The sequence below is a fragment of the Callorhinus ursinus genome, unplaced genomic scaffold, assembly GCF_003265705.2.
Source record: "Callorhinus ursinus isolate GAN/ISIS: 27379988/994484 unplaced genomic scaffold, GSC_fseal_2.0 scaffold72, whole genome shotgun sequence".
In the NCBI taxonomy this organism is placed as follows: Eukaryota; Metazoa; Chordata; class Mammalia; order Carnivora; family Otariidae; genus Callorhinus; species Callorhinus ursinus.
The window spans coordinates 1,185,959-1,204,579 of record NW_027397134.1 but is presented as its reverse complement, the minus strand read 5'-3'; the positions used below and the strand labels follow the sequence as shown (position 1 = coordinate 1,204,579).

At 49.3% G+C, this 18,621-nt stretch overlaps 1 protein-coding gene across 6 annotated transcripts in view; it reads right to left on the bottom strand.

The window, feature by feature from the left end:
- SEZ6L (seizure related 6 homolog like) overlaps positions 1–18,621 on the bottom strand; it is a 184,685-nt gene that overhangs the window by 24,123 nt on the left and 141,941 nt on the right. For all 6 annotated transcript variants that reach the window (XM_073886795.1, XM_073886796.1, XM_073886797.1 and 3 more), the window contains exon 10: positions 5,183–5,379. In XM_073886795.1, coding sequence (XP_073742896.1) covers positions 5,183–5,379 — 197 coding nt within the window. The remainder of the gene's footprint in view (positions 1–5,182; positions 5,380–18,621) is intronic.

The window sequence follows — 18,621 nt, the reverse complement described above, 5'->3', positions numbered from 1 at the left end:
TGGAATTCACATTCTTGTGTACTCCCCGCAAAGCCCAGCAAGGCTGATATGCACAATCAGCAGGCTATTGCAGAAGTGTTGATGTGTGGCTCCCGAGGCGAGGTCATAAGGGACATTGAGAAGCTCTCCCCTTGCTCTTTGGAGAGAGCAAGTGCCACCCGTGAGGATGCTCAGGCAGCCATCTGGAGCGATCCATGTGGAGAGAATCTAAGGCCTCTTGCCAACGACTGGTGTTGACTTGCTAACCACACTAGCAAGCCATTTTGGAAATGGAGCCTCCAGCCCCAGTGAAGCCCTCAAATGAATACAACCCTGGCTGACATCGTGACTACAGACTCATCATGAGAAATCCCCAGTCAGAACCATCCGGCATGAACTCCTGAATTCCGGACCCACAGAAAGTGTGTGATCATAAATATGCATTGCAGTGTGCCTGGGTGGCTCAGTTGGTTAAGTGTCTGTCTTTGGCTCAAGTCATGATCTCCAGGTCCTGATATTGAGCCCCGCATTGGGCTCCCGGCTCACTGGGGAGTCTGCTTTTCCCTCTCCCTCTGCCCCTCCCCCCAACTCATGCTCTCTCTCTCTCTCTCAAATAAATAAAAACATCTTTAGAAAAATGTGCGTTGCTAATTTGGGGGGGCATATTTTGTTATACAGCAATAGTAGCTAACACACTCAGCCTCATCCTAAGAATGTCTGTAGATTCATGGGTTTGATGGATTCTTAATATATGTTTTTGTAATACAGATTAACATAAACACTCAACTGTTGAAATAAAAATAATTATTGGTGCATTCTTTAAATCATGTTGCATATCATCAGCGAACATTAACCACACTCCAAAATAAGCTACACACAGCTCATTATCACAGATTGGAATAATCCTGTCTTCCTTCTGCAAATCCTCATTACTGAGGTAGCAATGCAAAGCCCACTATTACTGTTCTCGCTTCCAAGTGCCCACTGCACAGATTTTTAGAGGAGAGCTAATTATGCAGTATAATTAATCTGCAGTTCTTATGTGCTTCTGGGGAAAGCAAAGCACCTTCCCTGTCTGCAGGAAAGTCATTCTGAGAAACAAGCGATGGCTTTTCCTGGGATTTCATCATGATTTTATTTGGGGAATGGAAATCTCAGGGGTGTCTGCAAGAAGGAGGGGAGAGGGAGATGGCTTCTGGAATTGCTTCATGGGGAACAGGAGCCTCTATTTTTAGGCCTCTGAAAAATCAGCCAAGCCCTGGATTTAGGACACAACTAAAAATGCTTAAACTGTGGTTGAAACAGGGGTAGATAATGGGTATGTGGTCTGCCTTGTGCCAAATGCTTCGAGACTGAGAAAGGTTTGCTTGTCTGACTCTTCAGTCTGAGCCAGCATGGTGACATGCTCCCGTGGGACCCCCCCGCCTTTGTGGTGTTCATCACATTCGTGATTATCAAGTCAGGGACACTGTCACTCAGATCTTGGCCTCACTGTTTACTAATTCAGTGGCCTTGCCTAAGTCAGTTAGCTTTCCTGTTCTTCAGCTCCTAGGCTCTACTCCCAGAGACTCTGATCCAGAAATCTGTATGTTTAGCCAGCACCCTGGAGGCAGGTTCTGGCATCATCATCCTTGTGGGCCCTGAACTTTGTGAAGAATGAGAAAACTGGCTTAGGAGTTGGAGGACTTCCCTTCTGGTCATTGTTTTAGAAGCTGTGTGACTCCAGTCATGTTGATAAACATCTCTGGACATCATTGTCCTCAACCGCAGAGTTGAGACAAGAGTCATGACCCTGCCTATCGCTGAGGGCAATGTGAAAACTAATTAATGTGCAGTACATGACACTTAGATGAGTTTTATATGAATTCATTCATTTGTTTGATTAACATTTTGTGAGCACTTACTATATGCCAGGCACTGGAATATGGGGCTCTGAAGTCATGTTCCCAGTCTCATAGTCAAGATCAGCATCATGGTCCAACTTTTAGGTAAAAGAGATACCTAAATGCACTGAGTACATGCCACCATTTGCCAGTCTCATGGTCAAGATCAGCATCCTGGTCTAACTCCTGGGCAAAAGAAATACTCAAATGCACTGAGTACATGCCACCATTTACTGGCCTTATGCTCATGGCAGACCTCATCCTAGGAACTACTGTCATTTGAGTGGAGTTGACCTACCATAAGGAGCTTACTTATTATCCTAGCATTAGAGGAACAGGCACACAAGTGACCAATATCTCTTTGAAAAACACTGCTTGGGCACCTGGGTGGCTCAGATGGTTAAGCGTCTGCCTTTGGCTCAGGTCATGATCCCAGGGTCCTGGGATCGAGTCCCGCATCGGGCTCCCTGCTCAGCGGGAAGCCTGCTTCTCCCTCTGCCTCTCTCTCTCTCTGTCTCTCATGAATAAATAAATTTAAAAAAATCTTTAAAAAAAAAAAGAAAAACCCTGCTTGCTCATCTCTGCTTTTTTATTCCCTTACCTCCATTCCCTTGGCCACAGACACTGACAAAGCACAAGGAACAATGAGGAAAATGGTTCTTTGCTTCTGTCTGGGTAAAGCAGAATTATGGGAGGTCAGAACCAGGTAAGCCCAGAGTGTTCCTATGGAAGGTTCTACCAGTAGTCCTAGCAGATTAGCCTTGGCCACATTGCAGAGCTGGGTGTCGGCCTTGAGATCATTTTAGGAGCTTCAGAAATCTCCAGATGACCACAAAACCCCATGACCTTTCCATGTGATCTCTCTGCTCAATGAGAATTGCATCTGTGTCTGGTTAAATCCCTGGGTCCTGGTGCCTGGTGCAGGGCCTGGCACGTGTGAAGAGACTCTTGCGGACCAAACTCTCTAGAAAATGGAGATATGCATTTGAAGATGAAAGAAAACAATCTATGGAAGAGTTCCTGCCAATTTCAAATTGTCACACAAGTCTAAAGTTTCAGCTTCAATAAAGAGGAGCAAGTCCTCTTTAAGATGGCGCCAAACTGAATGTTGGCCAGACTTCTGGGTTAACCTTAAGCAGCCTTGGATAGGGTCAGATTTCTGTCACTGAGCTGAAATGGGGTTTCAGAGTGTTATTACTGCTGAATGGGGTTTTGGAAGACTGACTTAGACACCAGAGGAGACAAATGAGCAAAACTATGACATCATCTTCCGACTAGGAGGCGGGGGGGCAGGGGAACGAAGAGAAGTCTAAGGAGAGAGACTGAAGCCAAGTCACCAGAAACTCTCCCTCCAAAGGCAGCTGACTCTGGACGGCATATCGCCTGGGCAGCCAGCACAAACCGTCCCCCTGTGCCCAGGACCCTGCCCAGTAAAGAGAGGGGAACCCACAGAAAGTAGCAGCAATAACACTCTGAAAACACTTAACAGCACAATCAAGGGGAAAAAGGTCCCCAAGAAACATAAAAAAGATCAACACTCGTGTGTGTCCCTCTGATAGATGTACACAGAGTGGGCAGGGATGAGAAACGTCTACCAGCTGGAAACACACACACAAAAAGGCAAAGGACTTATTTTCACATGCATATGGCTCTTTGAGACAGCCAAAGGTCAGGGAAGGGGCTTCTATTTTAGAGGCAAGAGGTGGGACACAGAGAATACTTTATATTAGAGATGGATGGGCAAGTCCTCAAGCCAGGGGGAAGAAGGAATCACAGACACGGAATTTGGCTCAAGCCAGACGATCTTTGAAGGTGGGTGTGGTAGGGGGGGACTTGGTAGAATGAAACCCCCCTTTTTCCCCCTTTTTCCGTCCTGAAAATCAAGATGTCTGCCTCGTTCCTGGGTGACCCAAGCAAGTTCTCTGATTGCTGGCTGAATCTTGCCCATTGAAATCCTCAGGGTGCAACCACCCACCATCTTGGGTGCCAAAAGAGGTGAGGTCTTAAGTACCCCCTTGTGTCTCCCAAGTTCTCTGCTGTTGCCAAGAAAATCAGGGGTAGAGAAACACTAAGAGCCAGGGGAACCAGGAAGCCCGGGTGTGAGCCTCAGGGTCTGCCCCCAACGAGCAAGTCCTTTATCCTTGGTGGCCCAGGGCTCCTTCTGCTGTGACATGATAGGGTTGGAGCAGAAGCTTTGTCAGTTCAAATCCTTTTCAGGGCTGGGATTAGTGGGACTTCACAGCGGTCCCCGGGCTGCTGGTGGCAGAAGCAGTTGGGTGGGGGTGGGGGTGGGGGTGAGGGTAGGGACAGAAGGAGTTCTGTTTGGGCCATGTTTAATCTGAGATGCTGGTTAGACATGCAAGAGGGTAGTTAGCAGGGATTTGGGTAGAGAGTTCATGGGAGAGGTCAAGGTTGGAGGTACAAATTAGGGGCCAGTAGAACACAGAGAGGCATTGTATAGAACCTCGGGACTGGAGGACAGTGTATGGGGGGAGAGTCTAGACAGACAGAGGACAGGGCTCAGGGTGGAGCCTGGGATTCTCCAGTGTTCCGAGGAGGGTGACGGAGCCAGCAATGAAGAAGGGGGAGTCACAGGTGGGGAATGAGGAGGGAAGGCTGCGGATGGAAGAAATGGTAAGAAGGTGTTGGATGGCCAAGTGTGAACTTGGCTTGAACTTCATAGCAGTTGTTTTGGGTTTTGTTTCTGTTTTAATGTGAAGGCGAGAGAAATGGTTTGGAAGCCACATCGAAGAGCAAGGAAGACACCGCTTGCTTCTCTGGGTCCTACAGTACAGGAGGTGGGAGAGAATGTGTGGTCTCCATTGGATGGGGCTACAGGGGAAGAAGAGCCCCTAGGCAGAGCCCACCTTCAGTTCAGGCAAGATGGCGGAGATGCTGTTTTGAGAGGTTGCAAATGCAGGAGAGTGTGCTGATGATGGAGTCCCAGTTGACTGCAAGGGAAACACTGCGGATCTGAAAGTCACGAGGCATCATATACTAAGTCCTGGTATCGACCCTTTGGAGCAGCTATCAGTTTTTCCACTTTACAGATGACAAAAAGGAGGCTCAGAGAGGTTAAGTGACTTGCCCAAGATCACACAGCCATTGATAGCAGTATTAAAACTCAAACCCTGGTGCTTCCGACCAGAGAGCCCAAATGTTTAAAAACTACACATATTTATTGTGCCAATAAATTAGAAGACTGTGCCAATATATTAAAAGACCCGTATAGCACAGAACCCTCCAAAAGACATATCTAGAAGGAACCATCTAAACACACACACACACACACACACACACGGACTGGAGGAGACACTTACCTACGTAGTTCATGATAAATCCCTGGCCTTTCCCAAAGATGAGACCAGCAGGGTCCGAGTGGAACTGGATGGTTAAGTCCGGCGTGGACGAGTACAGCTTCTGGGGACCACTGTTCCCAAGGTACTGCCCCAAGATGTGAGGCATGACCTCATCGCCATCATAGATAGTCAGGATGTCGCTGTTGCTCAGGTTCAGGCTGGGGGGCGGGGCAGACAGAATAGGAGGGGTCTTGTGAAACACAGTTATGGGCATTCAACAAGCCTTTGATTTATTTTTTCAGGCAACACACAGGTTTGTGAGGTATACTTGGTGGCAGGCTCCAGGCTAGGAACCGGGGTTGAGGTAGGCAGAGACCACAGATATGAGCAGGACACGCTGATCCTGCCCACGAGCGCGCATGGCACTGGGTTTGGGGAGGGACTGGGCTTTTGAAGACTCACGCAGGAGATGGTCTTCCCTACAAGGAGCTCATTGCACGGTTGAATGCTGAATTGTAAGTAGAACTGCCTTCAATGCCAGTGAAGCTGAGTGCTGGGCCCTGGGCTACCCGCTGGGGGTGTGGCATGGGTCTTCCATTCTTCTCGGATGCAGAACAAGCTGACTGCATTCTAATTAGAACCTGCATCTTCATGTCAGGTGAAATAAGCCTTCCAATCATTATGTGGCAAAGTCCTCAAAATCAAACCCGGGTATCTATGATGTTTAGGAGATGGGGCGGAGGGCGGGACGGAGGCATCTTATTCCTGAAATATGCTCAAACCTGTTATCAAAATTCGTAACATGAAAGGACGACCCATTACCAAAGGCTGGAATGCAGGAAAGCACCTTGACACTAAATATCAGGGCTGCAATGGACAGTTAATAATCCGGAGAGCACTTCCGTGTGCTGCAGACACATGTGTCATGTGAGGTGTGCTAGATGAAAATTGACCTCTGATTGAAAGAACGAAAGATAAGTCAGCATTGGCTGCCGACAGATATTAACTCATGCCTTTTTTTCCTTCCATTCTCCTTCCCTCTCTCTTATGTCTTTCACCTTTTCTTGTGTCCTTCTCCCTAATATTTTTGAATACCTCCTATCTGCCAAGCTTGTGTCAGGGGACACAAGAATCTCAGAGCAGTGGTAGATTTAGACTAGGAAACCAGGGATTGCGGTAGCAATTACGATCCAGGCGAGTGCAGAGGGAGGAGACTGGGGGGCATCCTGGAGGCCCTCCTGGAGGAGGTGATGCCTGCTTTGGATTCTCAGGAAAGATTAGAGGGCTAGAAGGTTGATAAGCAGGGGGTGGTGAGATGGGAAAGCACAGGCAGAAGGAGATAGGGATGGAGATCTTGGCTCCTAAAGGAACTTGCCCAGTGGTCAGTGATCCTCGGCTGTGGGTATAGACATGGAAGCCTGGAGGGCTGTAGGAGCCAGACCCTGAAGGGCTTAAAGAGCCAAGTTTATGTGTTTGGATGTCATCTTGCTTGGGATGGGAGCAGACAGACACTGTCTGAGGAGAGGCATTCCAGGAACTGGCCTTAAGCGAAGTTCCTAGAACTGATGCAGAGTGCTGATAGTCCTCCCTCCTGACAGCGTCATCCAGTACCCCAGAACGGTGTTCTCCTTCCCCAGTCTGGGAGGGCAGAGGAGGGGTGGAAACCACCCAAGCCCGTGCTTCCTTCTGGTAGTAAGAACAAAGCAACAGAAACACAAGGAACATTGTGGAAGGGTGGCTCCCAGAGGGCAGGGGATGTATTGTATTCACAGTGATGTCCTCCGCAGCACCTCTCATATTCCTCATGTAAAGTTGTCCCAAGGGCCGGCTTAGGGAGATTCCAACAGCCCCCATGGCCACCATCAGCTTCCCTTGCACCACCCCCAAAACACCCTCTCCTAACAAAAGCTATCCGCTGGTTTTGCATGTGTGGCTTCAAGACCGAGCCCCTAGAGTCGTACCCTCTGCCAGTTTCCGCGAAGGCTACAGCCTCTAAACCCTATTGTATTGAAATTCTGGAGTTGCCACCTTCTCTTGCACACCTTAGGTGCTCGATAAATGCTAAGGTATGAAAGAGCCTGCCAGAGAGTCTATTTGACAGCAGAAACCGTGCAGTTGAGGTCAGCTCTTGACCTGTGATAGGGAAGAGCCTCTTAACTCTAAGACCATGAAAACATCAATCGTTCGCGAAAGCGCTGGATTAGGCTGGTGTGAAACATGGTAGATTGCCAATATTTATTTCTTAAGCTGACTTCACAGCTGATCTGCTGGTAATAGTGAGTTCCAGAGAGTCTGCAACTTGGCTTTACCCTATCAGTCATTTCAATGATCTAAATGCAGCACAAGCATCTTCAAGGGGGCAAATAGCTTTCATTTGAAAACCCTAGCATGGCTCTTTGTAAAGTAGGAAGTAGCAGAGTGCGCTGCCTTGGAAATCAGCAAGCTCTGGTTTGATTCTTGGCTCTGATACTTGCATGGAGGGTACCAGTTTTTTTGTTTTTTTTTGTTTTTTTGAAGTTCCTTGTCTGTGAATTTCCAGTCTATGTCATGGGCTTTCGGAGTGAGGTAAGGCATCCTGAAAATCTGGGACCAAACGCAAGATGCACTGACAGCATCTGAGCAAGTCTGGTCAAGTCATTCGAATGTTATGTCGTGTCACTGTGTCGTTATGAACATCACCACCACCACCACCGCCATCATCATCATCCTTACCATCATCATGGTTGCCATGATCACGCTCTCTTTAGAACGCTGTTTACACCAAATGACATCAGATGACTTCCATCAGTAGTTCTCAATTAGGGGTGGTTTTTTTTCCCCAGGAGACAGTTAGTCATGTCTAGAGACATGGTTGTCCCAACTAGGGGGGGTGCCACTGGGGACGCGATGACAGGGATACTGTTAAACATCCTACACTGTGCAAGATAGCCTCCCACTACAAAGAATTATCTGGTTGAAAACGTCAATTGCACTAAGGTTGAGAAACACTAGCTTATGTGAATGCCTTTTGTAAACCGTGTGTAACAGACTATTCATTGTAACTTCTATTGTCCTGGGATTTCTGCAGAGGTCCCCTAAGCTAAGAATAAGCAAATAGCATTAGAAAAAGCATTCTTACTTTTTTAAAGGGCTATCTGGTCAGGTTTTCTCGTGAGAAGGAAGCAGCCCACCCAGCCCCTTCCCACCGCAGAATTCCCAGCCCGAGGAGCCCTGTGGAGGGTGTGGGAAGTTTGAAAATGAATGAGGTTCAGGACTCTGTGATTAGTAGACTAAGCCACACTTGTTAGGACCAGAAAACCTATAAAAATGAAGCTTCCACCTGAGAAGTAAAAAAAAAAAAAAAAAAAAGTAGACCATGAATGAAGGAGCAGTGAAAAAATGAGGTTATTCTCTGCCGAATCCTTCTGGATCCACCTTTTTGGTAGATGGGTTCCACCAATATATGCAAATGCTGGTAAGTGATCCCCTGCTCGTCTCTAAAGACAAGCCTGCATTTAGCCCGTCCGTCCAGCGTATTTGATACACCAGGGGCATCCAGGGTCCCTGCCGCTGGACCGTCCACAGCAACTGAGATGAAAAATGCAGACTTAGCAGCCCAGAGACTGGCCTGGGGCCGAGCAGGGGCTTTCCACTGAGGACCCGAGTGAGATGTTGACCAGAGACCATCCAGGGAGGCGCTGAGAAGTCAGGATGTCAGCGTGACTCCAGAACAAAGGGGAGGTGGACAGGTGCCGGCAGGCAGGTGGGTTTGATGGGACTGGAATTGGGTGTAGCAGATCCCCCTCAGGGAGGATGCCACAGGGCCAGTCCCTGCCGGCTCCAGCCCCTCTCTGCTGCCAGAGGGTAAGGCTTTCCTGGAGCTCCTGCCAGGAGACCTCAGCTTCTGGGTCTCCTTCTTGCCCTGTCTCCTCGGCCACTGCCCTTAGTTTTTCTCCATCCCTTTTCAGTTGGACTGTGGGATAGCACCTCCTTCATGGCCCCAGTCTCTCTCCTCCGCAGCCAGATGAGTCCTTCTGAAACATCAATCTGGTCCCCTCACGGAACAGATGAATGGAGAAGCAAAATGCGGTGTATCCCTACAATGGACTATCATTCAGCCACGAATAGGAAAGAAGCAGACACATGCTATACTATGGATGAAACTTTGACTTTGTGCGGAGTGAAAGAATCCTGTCCTAAACAGCCACATGGTGCATGGTGCCACTGCAAAGAAATCCCCGGAATAGGTAAAGCTATAAAGACAGAAGGCCACTTGGTGGTTGCCAAGGGCTGGGAGGAAGGGTCTGGGAGGAACAGAGACCGCTGACTTAACAGGTGTGGGGTTTGTTTTGGGGAGGATGAGAGGGCTTTAAAACTAGATGGAGGTGTTGATTGCACAACATTGTGAGTGTACTAGATGCACTGAACTGTAGAAGTTAAAATGGTTAAGGGCACGTTATGCAAATTTTACTTCAATTACAAAGACATTGCACCTCATCTCAGGGTAAAGTGCAAAGTTTTGACCCTAGCTTCAGGGTTTCCCTGTACCTATTTTCTGCACCCCCTTACCTCCCCACAGCTTCATCCCTCACTATCTCTTTCAACCCCGATATTTTACACTCCAGACAGAATCAATTACTCGTCAATCTCTCTCCAAGGAATGTAGAAGCACCTGCAAGGTTTTCCACAGGCCATTGTCCCCTCTAGCCTGAATCCTTATTTAGCCTTATGGCTGTAGACCTGGGTAACTCCTCCCCTCCTCATCTCCATCACAGTCTTCTGTGATTTACTCATACATGGAGCCCTCTCTGCCCCATCTGAGTCTGGGCTGGGGGTCCCTTCTGCGCTCACCCCTCCTACGGAGCTCAGCACGCGGCGCTCCAATGGTCTGGGGCATCTGCACCAGACCAGAAGCTCCCCGAGGCCAGGGGCAAGTCGGTCCAGCTCACTGCAGTCTGCATCCCCAGCTCGGCACCGGGCTGAGTGTGTGTTGGATGAATTAGCACCAGCCCAGGGGCAAGTGTCTGGATCTGAGCTTCAGCTCCCACCCAGGGTGGGCTGTAGCTCTGACCTCATCTCTGCCTGGGACCTTGACCCCAAATGGTCTTACTTGCACCAAACTTGGAAGGGGAACTCTTCTTGTCCTGGCTGCTTTCAGCACTTGCCTCCACAGGTTAACTGGGAAGCTCTAGTTCTAGACTGGAGCTGCCTCAAATGATTTCTGCCCCATCAGCTTCCTTGGCCCTGATTGCCTACACTCTCCATTCTTTTTCAGTATGCTGGTTGCCAGAATCAAGCTTGGCACCATGACACCCCTACATTGCCTGATAAGCCACTCCAATGCCAGCCCATGGCCTTGACCGGCTGGGTTGTAACTCCCTCTCCCTCTCCACCTTGACCCTGCTCCAGGCATATCCTGCAGCCCCTTCCAGGGTCTGAACAGCCATCTGTGGGCACACTACACAGTGCTTCCTCTTCTGGTGTTCCCTGTCACCTCCTCCTTGTTTCAGGGCCAGATATTTGAGAAAAGATCTCCCAAGACCCTTAGCTTTGGAATAACAACAATGCTGCCTACTGAGTCTTAAGCACTCAAACAGCAACTTCACTCTAAAACTTAGGATCATTCCCATTTTATAGATCAGGAAACTGAGGCTCAACTGGGAGAAACCACTTGCCCAAGGTTACAAAAGAATCAGACCTAAGTCTGTTGGGTGCCAAAGCCTGAGATGTGAACTATTATTTTACACGATGTCCGTGAAAGCCACGTGTACATGTCTCCAAAAAGTGTGACTGGGGCACCTGGGTGGCTCAGTCGGTTGAGAGCAAGACTCCTGATTTCGGCTTAGGTCATGTTCTCAGGGTTGTGGGATCGAGCCTGGCATCTGGCTCTGTGCTCAAAGGGGAGTCTGCTTGAGATTCGCTCTCTCCCTCTCCTTCTGCCCTTCCCCTCCGAAGGGAAGAAATAATATCTTTTTAAACAAAAGTGTGACTAGCTTCAGTCTGATATCAGAAAGTGTGAAAAACATTACAAACAAAATCTGTAGGAAGAGGAAGCCCCATCTCACTGCCCCTGGCATCCTGCTGTACCTTACGTTCTTACGACAGCATCACTAAAGTCCATTCGATTAGATCCATCATTTCAACTTTTGTTTTCCTACCAAGGTAATATTTCTTCTCTCTCTCTACAGACTCCCTGTGTTGAAAGACTGTCTCCTAAACATTTTACATTTCCTGATAACAATTAAATCTGCCTCGTTTTGTTGTCATTATCGATGGTGTATAATCGAGTATGTAATAAAACCAGCATTAAACTGGTGACTTAGTCTGGGGGGAGGGCTTTATTTTGGCAGAGAGAAAGTTTCTGTTACATTTTTTGGCATACTTAAAAAGAGTCTGGGTGCCCGGCTGGCTTAGTTGGTGGTGCATGTGACTCTTGATCCTGGATTCGTGAGTTCAAGCCCCACGTTTGGTATAGAGATTACTTAAAAGTAAAATCTTAAAAAAAAAAAGAAGAGCCTGTGAAGGATGCATGAGAAACTCTAGTTACCGTGGTTGCCTCTAGGGAGAGTCAGAGGAGAAGGGGTTATTTGCTGTGGAAAGTAGGGAAACTTAATTTTCACAGTAGACTTTTCTGTTCTTTGGGGGTTTTTAAATCTTTAAAAAATTTTTAAGTATTTAAAAAAAATTTTTTTTTGACAGAGAGATGGAGAGCACAAGTAGGCAGAGCGGCAGGCAGAGGGAGAGGGAGAAACAGGCTTCCCGCTGAGCAGGGAGCCCGACGCCGGGCTAGATCCCGGGACGCTGGGACCATGACCTGAGCCGAAGGCAGACGCTTAACCGCCTGAGCCACCCACGCGTCCCTGTACTTTTGGGTTTTGAATCATGTGAATATATTACCTCTTCAAAAAGGATAAAAACAGCTCGAGGGATCCCCATTATTGTTTTCACTAGGGTCTAGAGAGCCAAAGAGATTAGGGTAGAATACAAATTTAATTGTGACAGATTAGCAAACCCTTCTCTGGGGAAGTAATTCTTCTCCTGGCCAGCAGAGGGCAGTGTAGGCCTAAGCATGGTATAGAATGCCATTCAGGGGCTGCAGATGGCCCTCATCCATACCTCAGCCAATCAGGGGCCCGGATGCGCGGGGAAGGTGGTGGGTGAGCTTTGTAATTGTTGAGCTGCGGTTAATATTCCACAGAGGATGTAGAAAGAAATGATGAGCAAGCCACCTTGCTTTTCTTTATTCCTTTTTAAACAAATGGCTGACCCTTGCTTAGAAATTTTGCCTCTAAAAGGCTTTCCCCAGTGGCGTTCACGAGATGATTTTAGCTAGACAAACGTATTTGAAAATGTCTAATGGTTATGTATTTATTTAAATGTGAATTAGAAAAAATATATAAATATATGGTCTGCACATCAAACTTCTAATTTCATGGACATTATTTTGCTGAGAGTAAGCCAAGTGAAAAAGCAAGCCAATTTATATGCAGTTTAAGGGGAAAAAAATCAGAAACAGCTGGTAATAGAATGGGGCTGTGGAAAAAGTAAAATTAAGCCCACGGAATAAAGTCCAGTTTCTCAGCCTTCCTGGACTTCCTGGGGGTCCGCCGTCAGGCCCCCAGCCCACTTCTGGAGTATCATGTCTTCGTACACCAGACCCTTTGCAGCCCCTAGACCTGCCTCAGCCTGTGCTGGTCCCTTCATCTGGAATAAAGGGACCTCACCTTTCTGCTTGACAACATTTTACAAATCCCTCAAGGTCCTTCCCCCTACCCCACCCCGCATTTACAGCCATACGATAACTAGCCAAGGTTTCCATAAGGCTTCCCGCATGCCAGGAGCTGTTCCAAGCACTTCACACACCATTTCTATCCTTGGACAAAGCCTGTAAATACCACTATCCTCACCCATGTCACAAAGAAGCAAACTGAGGCACCCAGCAGTGAAGAAGACGCTACAGCTCAAAAGCTGGTCATAGAGGACAGACAGAATCCAAACCTACGTTGTTGGGAGGCAGACCCTCTGTCGGCTCCCACACCAGATTGCCCAAACTCCCTGAAACCACATGCTCTTTTATTCTTTTAAGGTTTTATTTATTTATTTGAGAGAGAGAGTGAGCGAGAGAGAAAGAAGCACACTCCCCGCTGAGCAGAGAACCAGACGCAGAACTCGATCCCAGACCCTGTGATCAAGACCTGAGCTAAAGGCAGATGCTTAACCGACTGAGCCACCCAGGCGCCCCTGAAACCATATGCTCTTCTACCCCGTATCCCTGGAGCCCAGCCCAGGGCTTGGCGCAGGTGAGATAAATGTCATTTACATGGGTGAATTATGGTGAATTTCTCTCCATTTTCCAGATGGGCAAGCTGAGGCTCAGAGGGTTTGAATGACTTTAAGAAAACACTGTGTTGCAATTAAGGCATGACCTACATGGGACCATAGAGATGGTGATTAAATAAACCATAAGCTTTAAATAAAGCTGGGGGAGGGGGAAGAGAACCAAAGCCCATAAATACAGTGTTAGGTACATTAAAACTTTTCTAAAAAGACCTGTTCAGAGTTCCTTTGTGTCCATTTCTCATCGGATCCCCTCAACCACAAAGCGATGTCATGAATCCCATTTTACAGAGGAATAAACGGAGTCTAGAAAGGCTCAGGTCCCAAGGCCTCTGTGCTCCTTCATGATGCCACAGAGCCAGCACCAACAGCCCTCGGCACCATGGAATTTCTGCGGATCCAGTGCTCATTTGGTTTCAATTAAATTTGATAAAATGGCAGACAGAACAAGAAACCATGCCAACTCCAGGGAGGACATAAAAGACCAATCTTTCTGGCTCCCTGAAAGGACACCTGAATGCATAAAAAATGCAGTTTTCTTATTGCCTTTTTTGTGCTTTCTCTCTCCCGAGACATTCACCAGGCGCCCTTTGAGGTCAGGCTCGGAGCCCAGCCTTGGCCGGTGGATCTCAGTCCTGGCTGCACGTGAGACTCTCTGGGGAGATTTGAACGCTCCCCATGGTGCTTAGGCTGCACTCCAGACCAATCAGACCCTCAGCATCTTGGGGGGTGGGCCCCGGGGTCAGTGCCCCTCAAAATTCTCCAAGAGGCTGCACCAGCAGCCAGGACCCAAAGACACTGCTGCACAGTGATTTCAGTGTGGAGGAGGCTCAGACTCTGTTCTCCACCGCCTTCCTTCCCTCCTCGGGTATCTCCACCTCTCCCCCTCTCCCCCATTCCCCCTCTCACCCCCAAAGAGAGAAAGAAGAATGATACCCCCGTGCCCTTCTTCTGGGACCACCCCTGGGCCGAGCTGCTTCTCATTTCCACATCGCTGGCGGGGCCATCTCCGAACACGGCGTGCAAAGCTTCGTCAAGGTCAATGACAAGACATTTCACACCCAGCATCGTGGATCAGGAGAAAACCCAGCAGCTCCTGGCTGGTTTGCCTATGAAAAAGTCAGTCCTTAACCAGCCTGGTGATTTGCTTGCCATCTTGAGAGGCAGTGCTAGGAGAATGGGCTCTGATTCAAACCTTCGAGGTGCCGATTTCTAGCTGCGTGACCCTGAGAAAGTGGCTTAACCTCCTGAGCCTCAGTGTCCTCACCTGCAAGATGGGGATAATATTGTGGAGAGCTGTAAAGGAGATAATTAGGGCCAGGAATTTGATTAAAAGAGCATCTTTTGCCTTTAAAAGAATATTTGTGATGAATGATACAGTCCTGCAAAGGGATGATGGGACAGGGGTAGGGTGGTGTGGCAGCAAAACCCGGTATCAGGAGGTCGCGCTGGGAGCCACCCCCTCTGCCACTTCCCTGCTCTGTGACTATGGATGAGTCTCTTGCCCAGCCTGGGCCTCAGTTTCCCCAGATGATAATCTCAGAATCCATGAACTGTAAAAAATGAATTAACAATGGCCATGATCTCCTTGTGCTTCATGTTTTCCTTCTATTTGGGAAGTTGGACCCCACATTTCCCCCTTTCCCCATTCAGCAGCGATGAAGGCATCAGGGTGGGAATACCAGGGTTCAGATGTAGGTTGGTGAAGCCTGGGCCTCTGGGACCCAAGTGTGACCACGGACAGATCTGTGGCCCTGCCATGACTTTCCTGTGTGGAGATGCCCACACCACTTCCTCTTTCTGGATAGGAGTTTCTCCAAATATATAAAGGCCTTCTTCATTAGGACCCCTAAGTCAGGGTGCAAGAGCTGACCCTGAGAGACCATCATTAAAGCATAATTAAATAAGAGCGTAATTAAGGGTGGATTGGGATTTGTGGTGTGTGTGGTATATGGTGTGTGTGTAATGTGTGGTGTATTGTGTGGTGTGTATGTGTGTGTGTGTGTGTATGGTGTGTGGTGTGTATGTGGTGTGTGTGTGTGTGTATGGTGTGCGGTGTGTATGTGGTGTGTGTGTGTGTATGGTGTGCGGTGTGTGTGTGTGTGAAGTGCGTGGTGCATGCACGTAGGGGTGGCGATACCCACGCGCGCACACACACAAGCACACACACACACACACACAGGCAGTGGTGGCCCCGGGGTCCGCATGGCTGGAGGAAGATGTTCAGAGCTGTCCCCAGCAGGAGCTGACCACGGCTGGATGTGTCCCTGTCATTCCGAATCCCCATCACGACGCGCGCAGAGAAGGCACCCGTCGTGGCGCCTGGCGGGGCTCAGCCGAGCAGCCACAAGGCTCCGTGGGGCGTATGGGCCGAGCGCAGGAAGCGTCCTCCAGGGCCAAACCTCGAGGGCTCACCCGAGCTCTCCCGGGAGGCGCCAGGCTGGGGTCCAGGGTCCTCCCCGGGCCACGGCCGTCAGGGGGCCACGGTCAGGGCCTCCGGCCCCATGCACTGTCCACACCACAGCGTTGACCATGCCGCTGGCCCACTCAGAACGCTCCAGGCCGCCGGCTGCCGTCAGGATCGCGTTGCTCCCGCTCCGAGAGGCAGGGCTGAGAGGTGGTGCAGCTCACGGACCCAGGTCAGGCAGCCGGGTGCCAACCCTGGCACCCCCACGTCCAGCTGGCCAGCCACCGAGAGCCCCTCTGAGTGTCTGTGTCTTCCTCGGTGATGTGGGGGACCTCAGCATGTGGACTCCTTGGTTGCTCTGAGAATTAAGTAAGCTGACCTGGGTACTGGGCACGCGGAGAGCCTGGCTGGCGGGAAGGGCTCAATCCGTGGGAGTTGTTATCTCTGGGCCTCGGGTAATCTAGGGCGATAGCAGCCACATGGTGAGCCCTCAGTAAACCCCCTGAATAGTCAGTGCGGGAGGCTACTGCATGTCAGGGCTTCATAAAACAACTCGAACGCCCTGAGCTCTAGGTGTGCACAGGCAAGGCGGACGGCCCAGCTCAGGACAGGGGGCAGGTCCCCTCCCACAGCGGCTCACGCCATCACCAGGGCTGGGAGGAGCATGGAGGGGCTGAGGGGCAGGAAACAGGCAGATATTGTGGGACAATATATCCTGGAGCTTGTGATATCCTGTCACCAGCGACCACGCCACGAGTAGCAATCAGTCAGGAGGATGCCAGGCTAGAACTTTTCCATGAACCCTCTTGATTCCTCACTGTCACACCAAATGCCATGCTCAGGGGCAATCAACCATGGTGAGAGCATTCGTGTGTGTGTGTGTGTGTGTGTGGTTGCATAATAGAGCTCAGTGTGTGTACATGCCAGGAGAAAGAATTCATCATGGTCATCACCATCGTAGCTGCCAATTAAATTATTCAGTGTGTGTAATGTACCAGGTCCTTGCCAAGTGTTTCAACCTCTCGGACTCTAAGAAGTGGGTACCTTTACGATCCTCATTTTAAAGATAGGAAACTGAGATTCAGAGAAGTGGAGTGACTTATCCAGATAAGTAGAAGATCTGGGACCTGAACCCAAGATTTACTACCATGAGCAAAGGCCTTTTTCCCACTCCCGCATGTTGGAGACATCGTGTAGAGAATGAAACATCCCGAACCTTCTAAATTCCAGGTACCTGGGGGCGCCTGGGTGGCTCAGTCAGTTAAGCATCTGCCTTCGGCTCAGGTCATGATCCCACGGTCCTGGGATCGAGTCCCGCATCGGGCTCCTTGCTGAGCGGGGAGCCTGCTTGTCCCTCTCCTCCACACTCGAGCTCTCTCTCTCAAATAAATAAATAAAATCTTAAAAAAAAATAAACTCCAGGTTTATTGCTAAATGCCAATCAATCTCATCTCCTTCACTTTCAAGCGGTGGGATCGTAGGCCAGTTCTTCAGCTTTCTGAGCCTTGGATTCCTTTGGTAAAATGGGGATGGTGAGGGCCACCTCATAGGGCCATCATACACAGTGATGCCATTAGGGGCTTTGGACGGGGAACCAGGAGACCTGAGTTCTAACCCCCACTCTTCCCTGGCCAAGGCAGCTTGAGTGCAAACATGATTTCAAAGCTCTGTCCCTCCCCGCGTCCATGCTCTTTGCAGCGAGGCTTCCAAACACCCGCCGTCAAGAGGTGGAGTCTCTTTCTCCACCCTTTGAATGTGGGCTGGCTCTTGCTTTGTGACCTGCCATAGAATATGGCAGATGCTGCTGCTGGGCCAATTTCTAGTCTAGGCTCAAGAGGCCTTGAATGCTGCTTCTCATCGTCTTAGAACCCTGGCTAGTCACCATGGGAAGAAGCTTGAGCTAGCTGTTGGAGGATGGAGCAGATAAGCCATCCCTAGGCTAGCCCAGACCCTCTGACGGCCAACCCACCCAAACACGTAAGAAATCTTCAGAACCACCTACCCAACCCGTCGCTGCCCAGAGACGCCCAGAGACGCACGTGTGAGCCAGCTGAGAGCAGAACTGCCTTGCTGTCCCGGAGGTGACAGGATACAAGGAAGGATACAAGCTTGCTGTCTTATGCTGTTGAGTTTGGGGGTCATTTGTTACACAGTAATAGCTGACTGATAGAGTAACCTTGGGACAGTCTCTTCTGGTCTCCAGGCCTCAGTTTACTTATCTGCAACAGGATGGAATTTGGGATCTAGGAACTTTGCTGTTCTTGGATTCCTTACAACTTTTGGCCCCGGGAAAACTCCATTTCCCTCCACTAATGGATTGGAAGGTTTTTATTTCTACCGGGGCCATTGCTCCCATGATTTCTGCTGGACATCTGTGCTCCTGGGGTCAACGCTGCCCTCGATTGCTGACCCTTCTTTCTTGGCTGGATCTCAAGCTGAATTCTTGCAGCCCAAAGCAGCAACATCCCTGTTTTAAGAACTGTAGTGCCTCTGGACAAGGCACTTAATTTTTAGGGCTTGGAATTAACTTAGCACAGAACAGGGTTGGCAGTAGCTGAAGAGAAATACTCCATGGCTATCAATCATATGGTTACTCGGTTTTGTTATTAGGTCCTTTTATTTCCTGGTTAGAGAACCGTGTTGGGGCCCATAAACAGGGAGAGATTTGGGGCTGGGCTCTGTAGCAGAGTCAGAGAAGGCGAGCTGGATGGAGCCTGGCTGAATCTTTTTTCTTCCA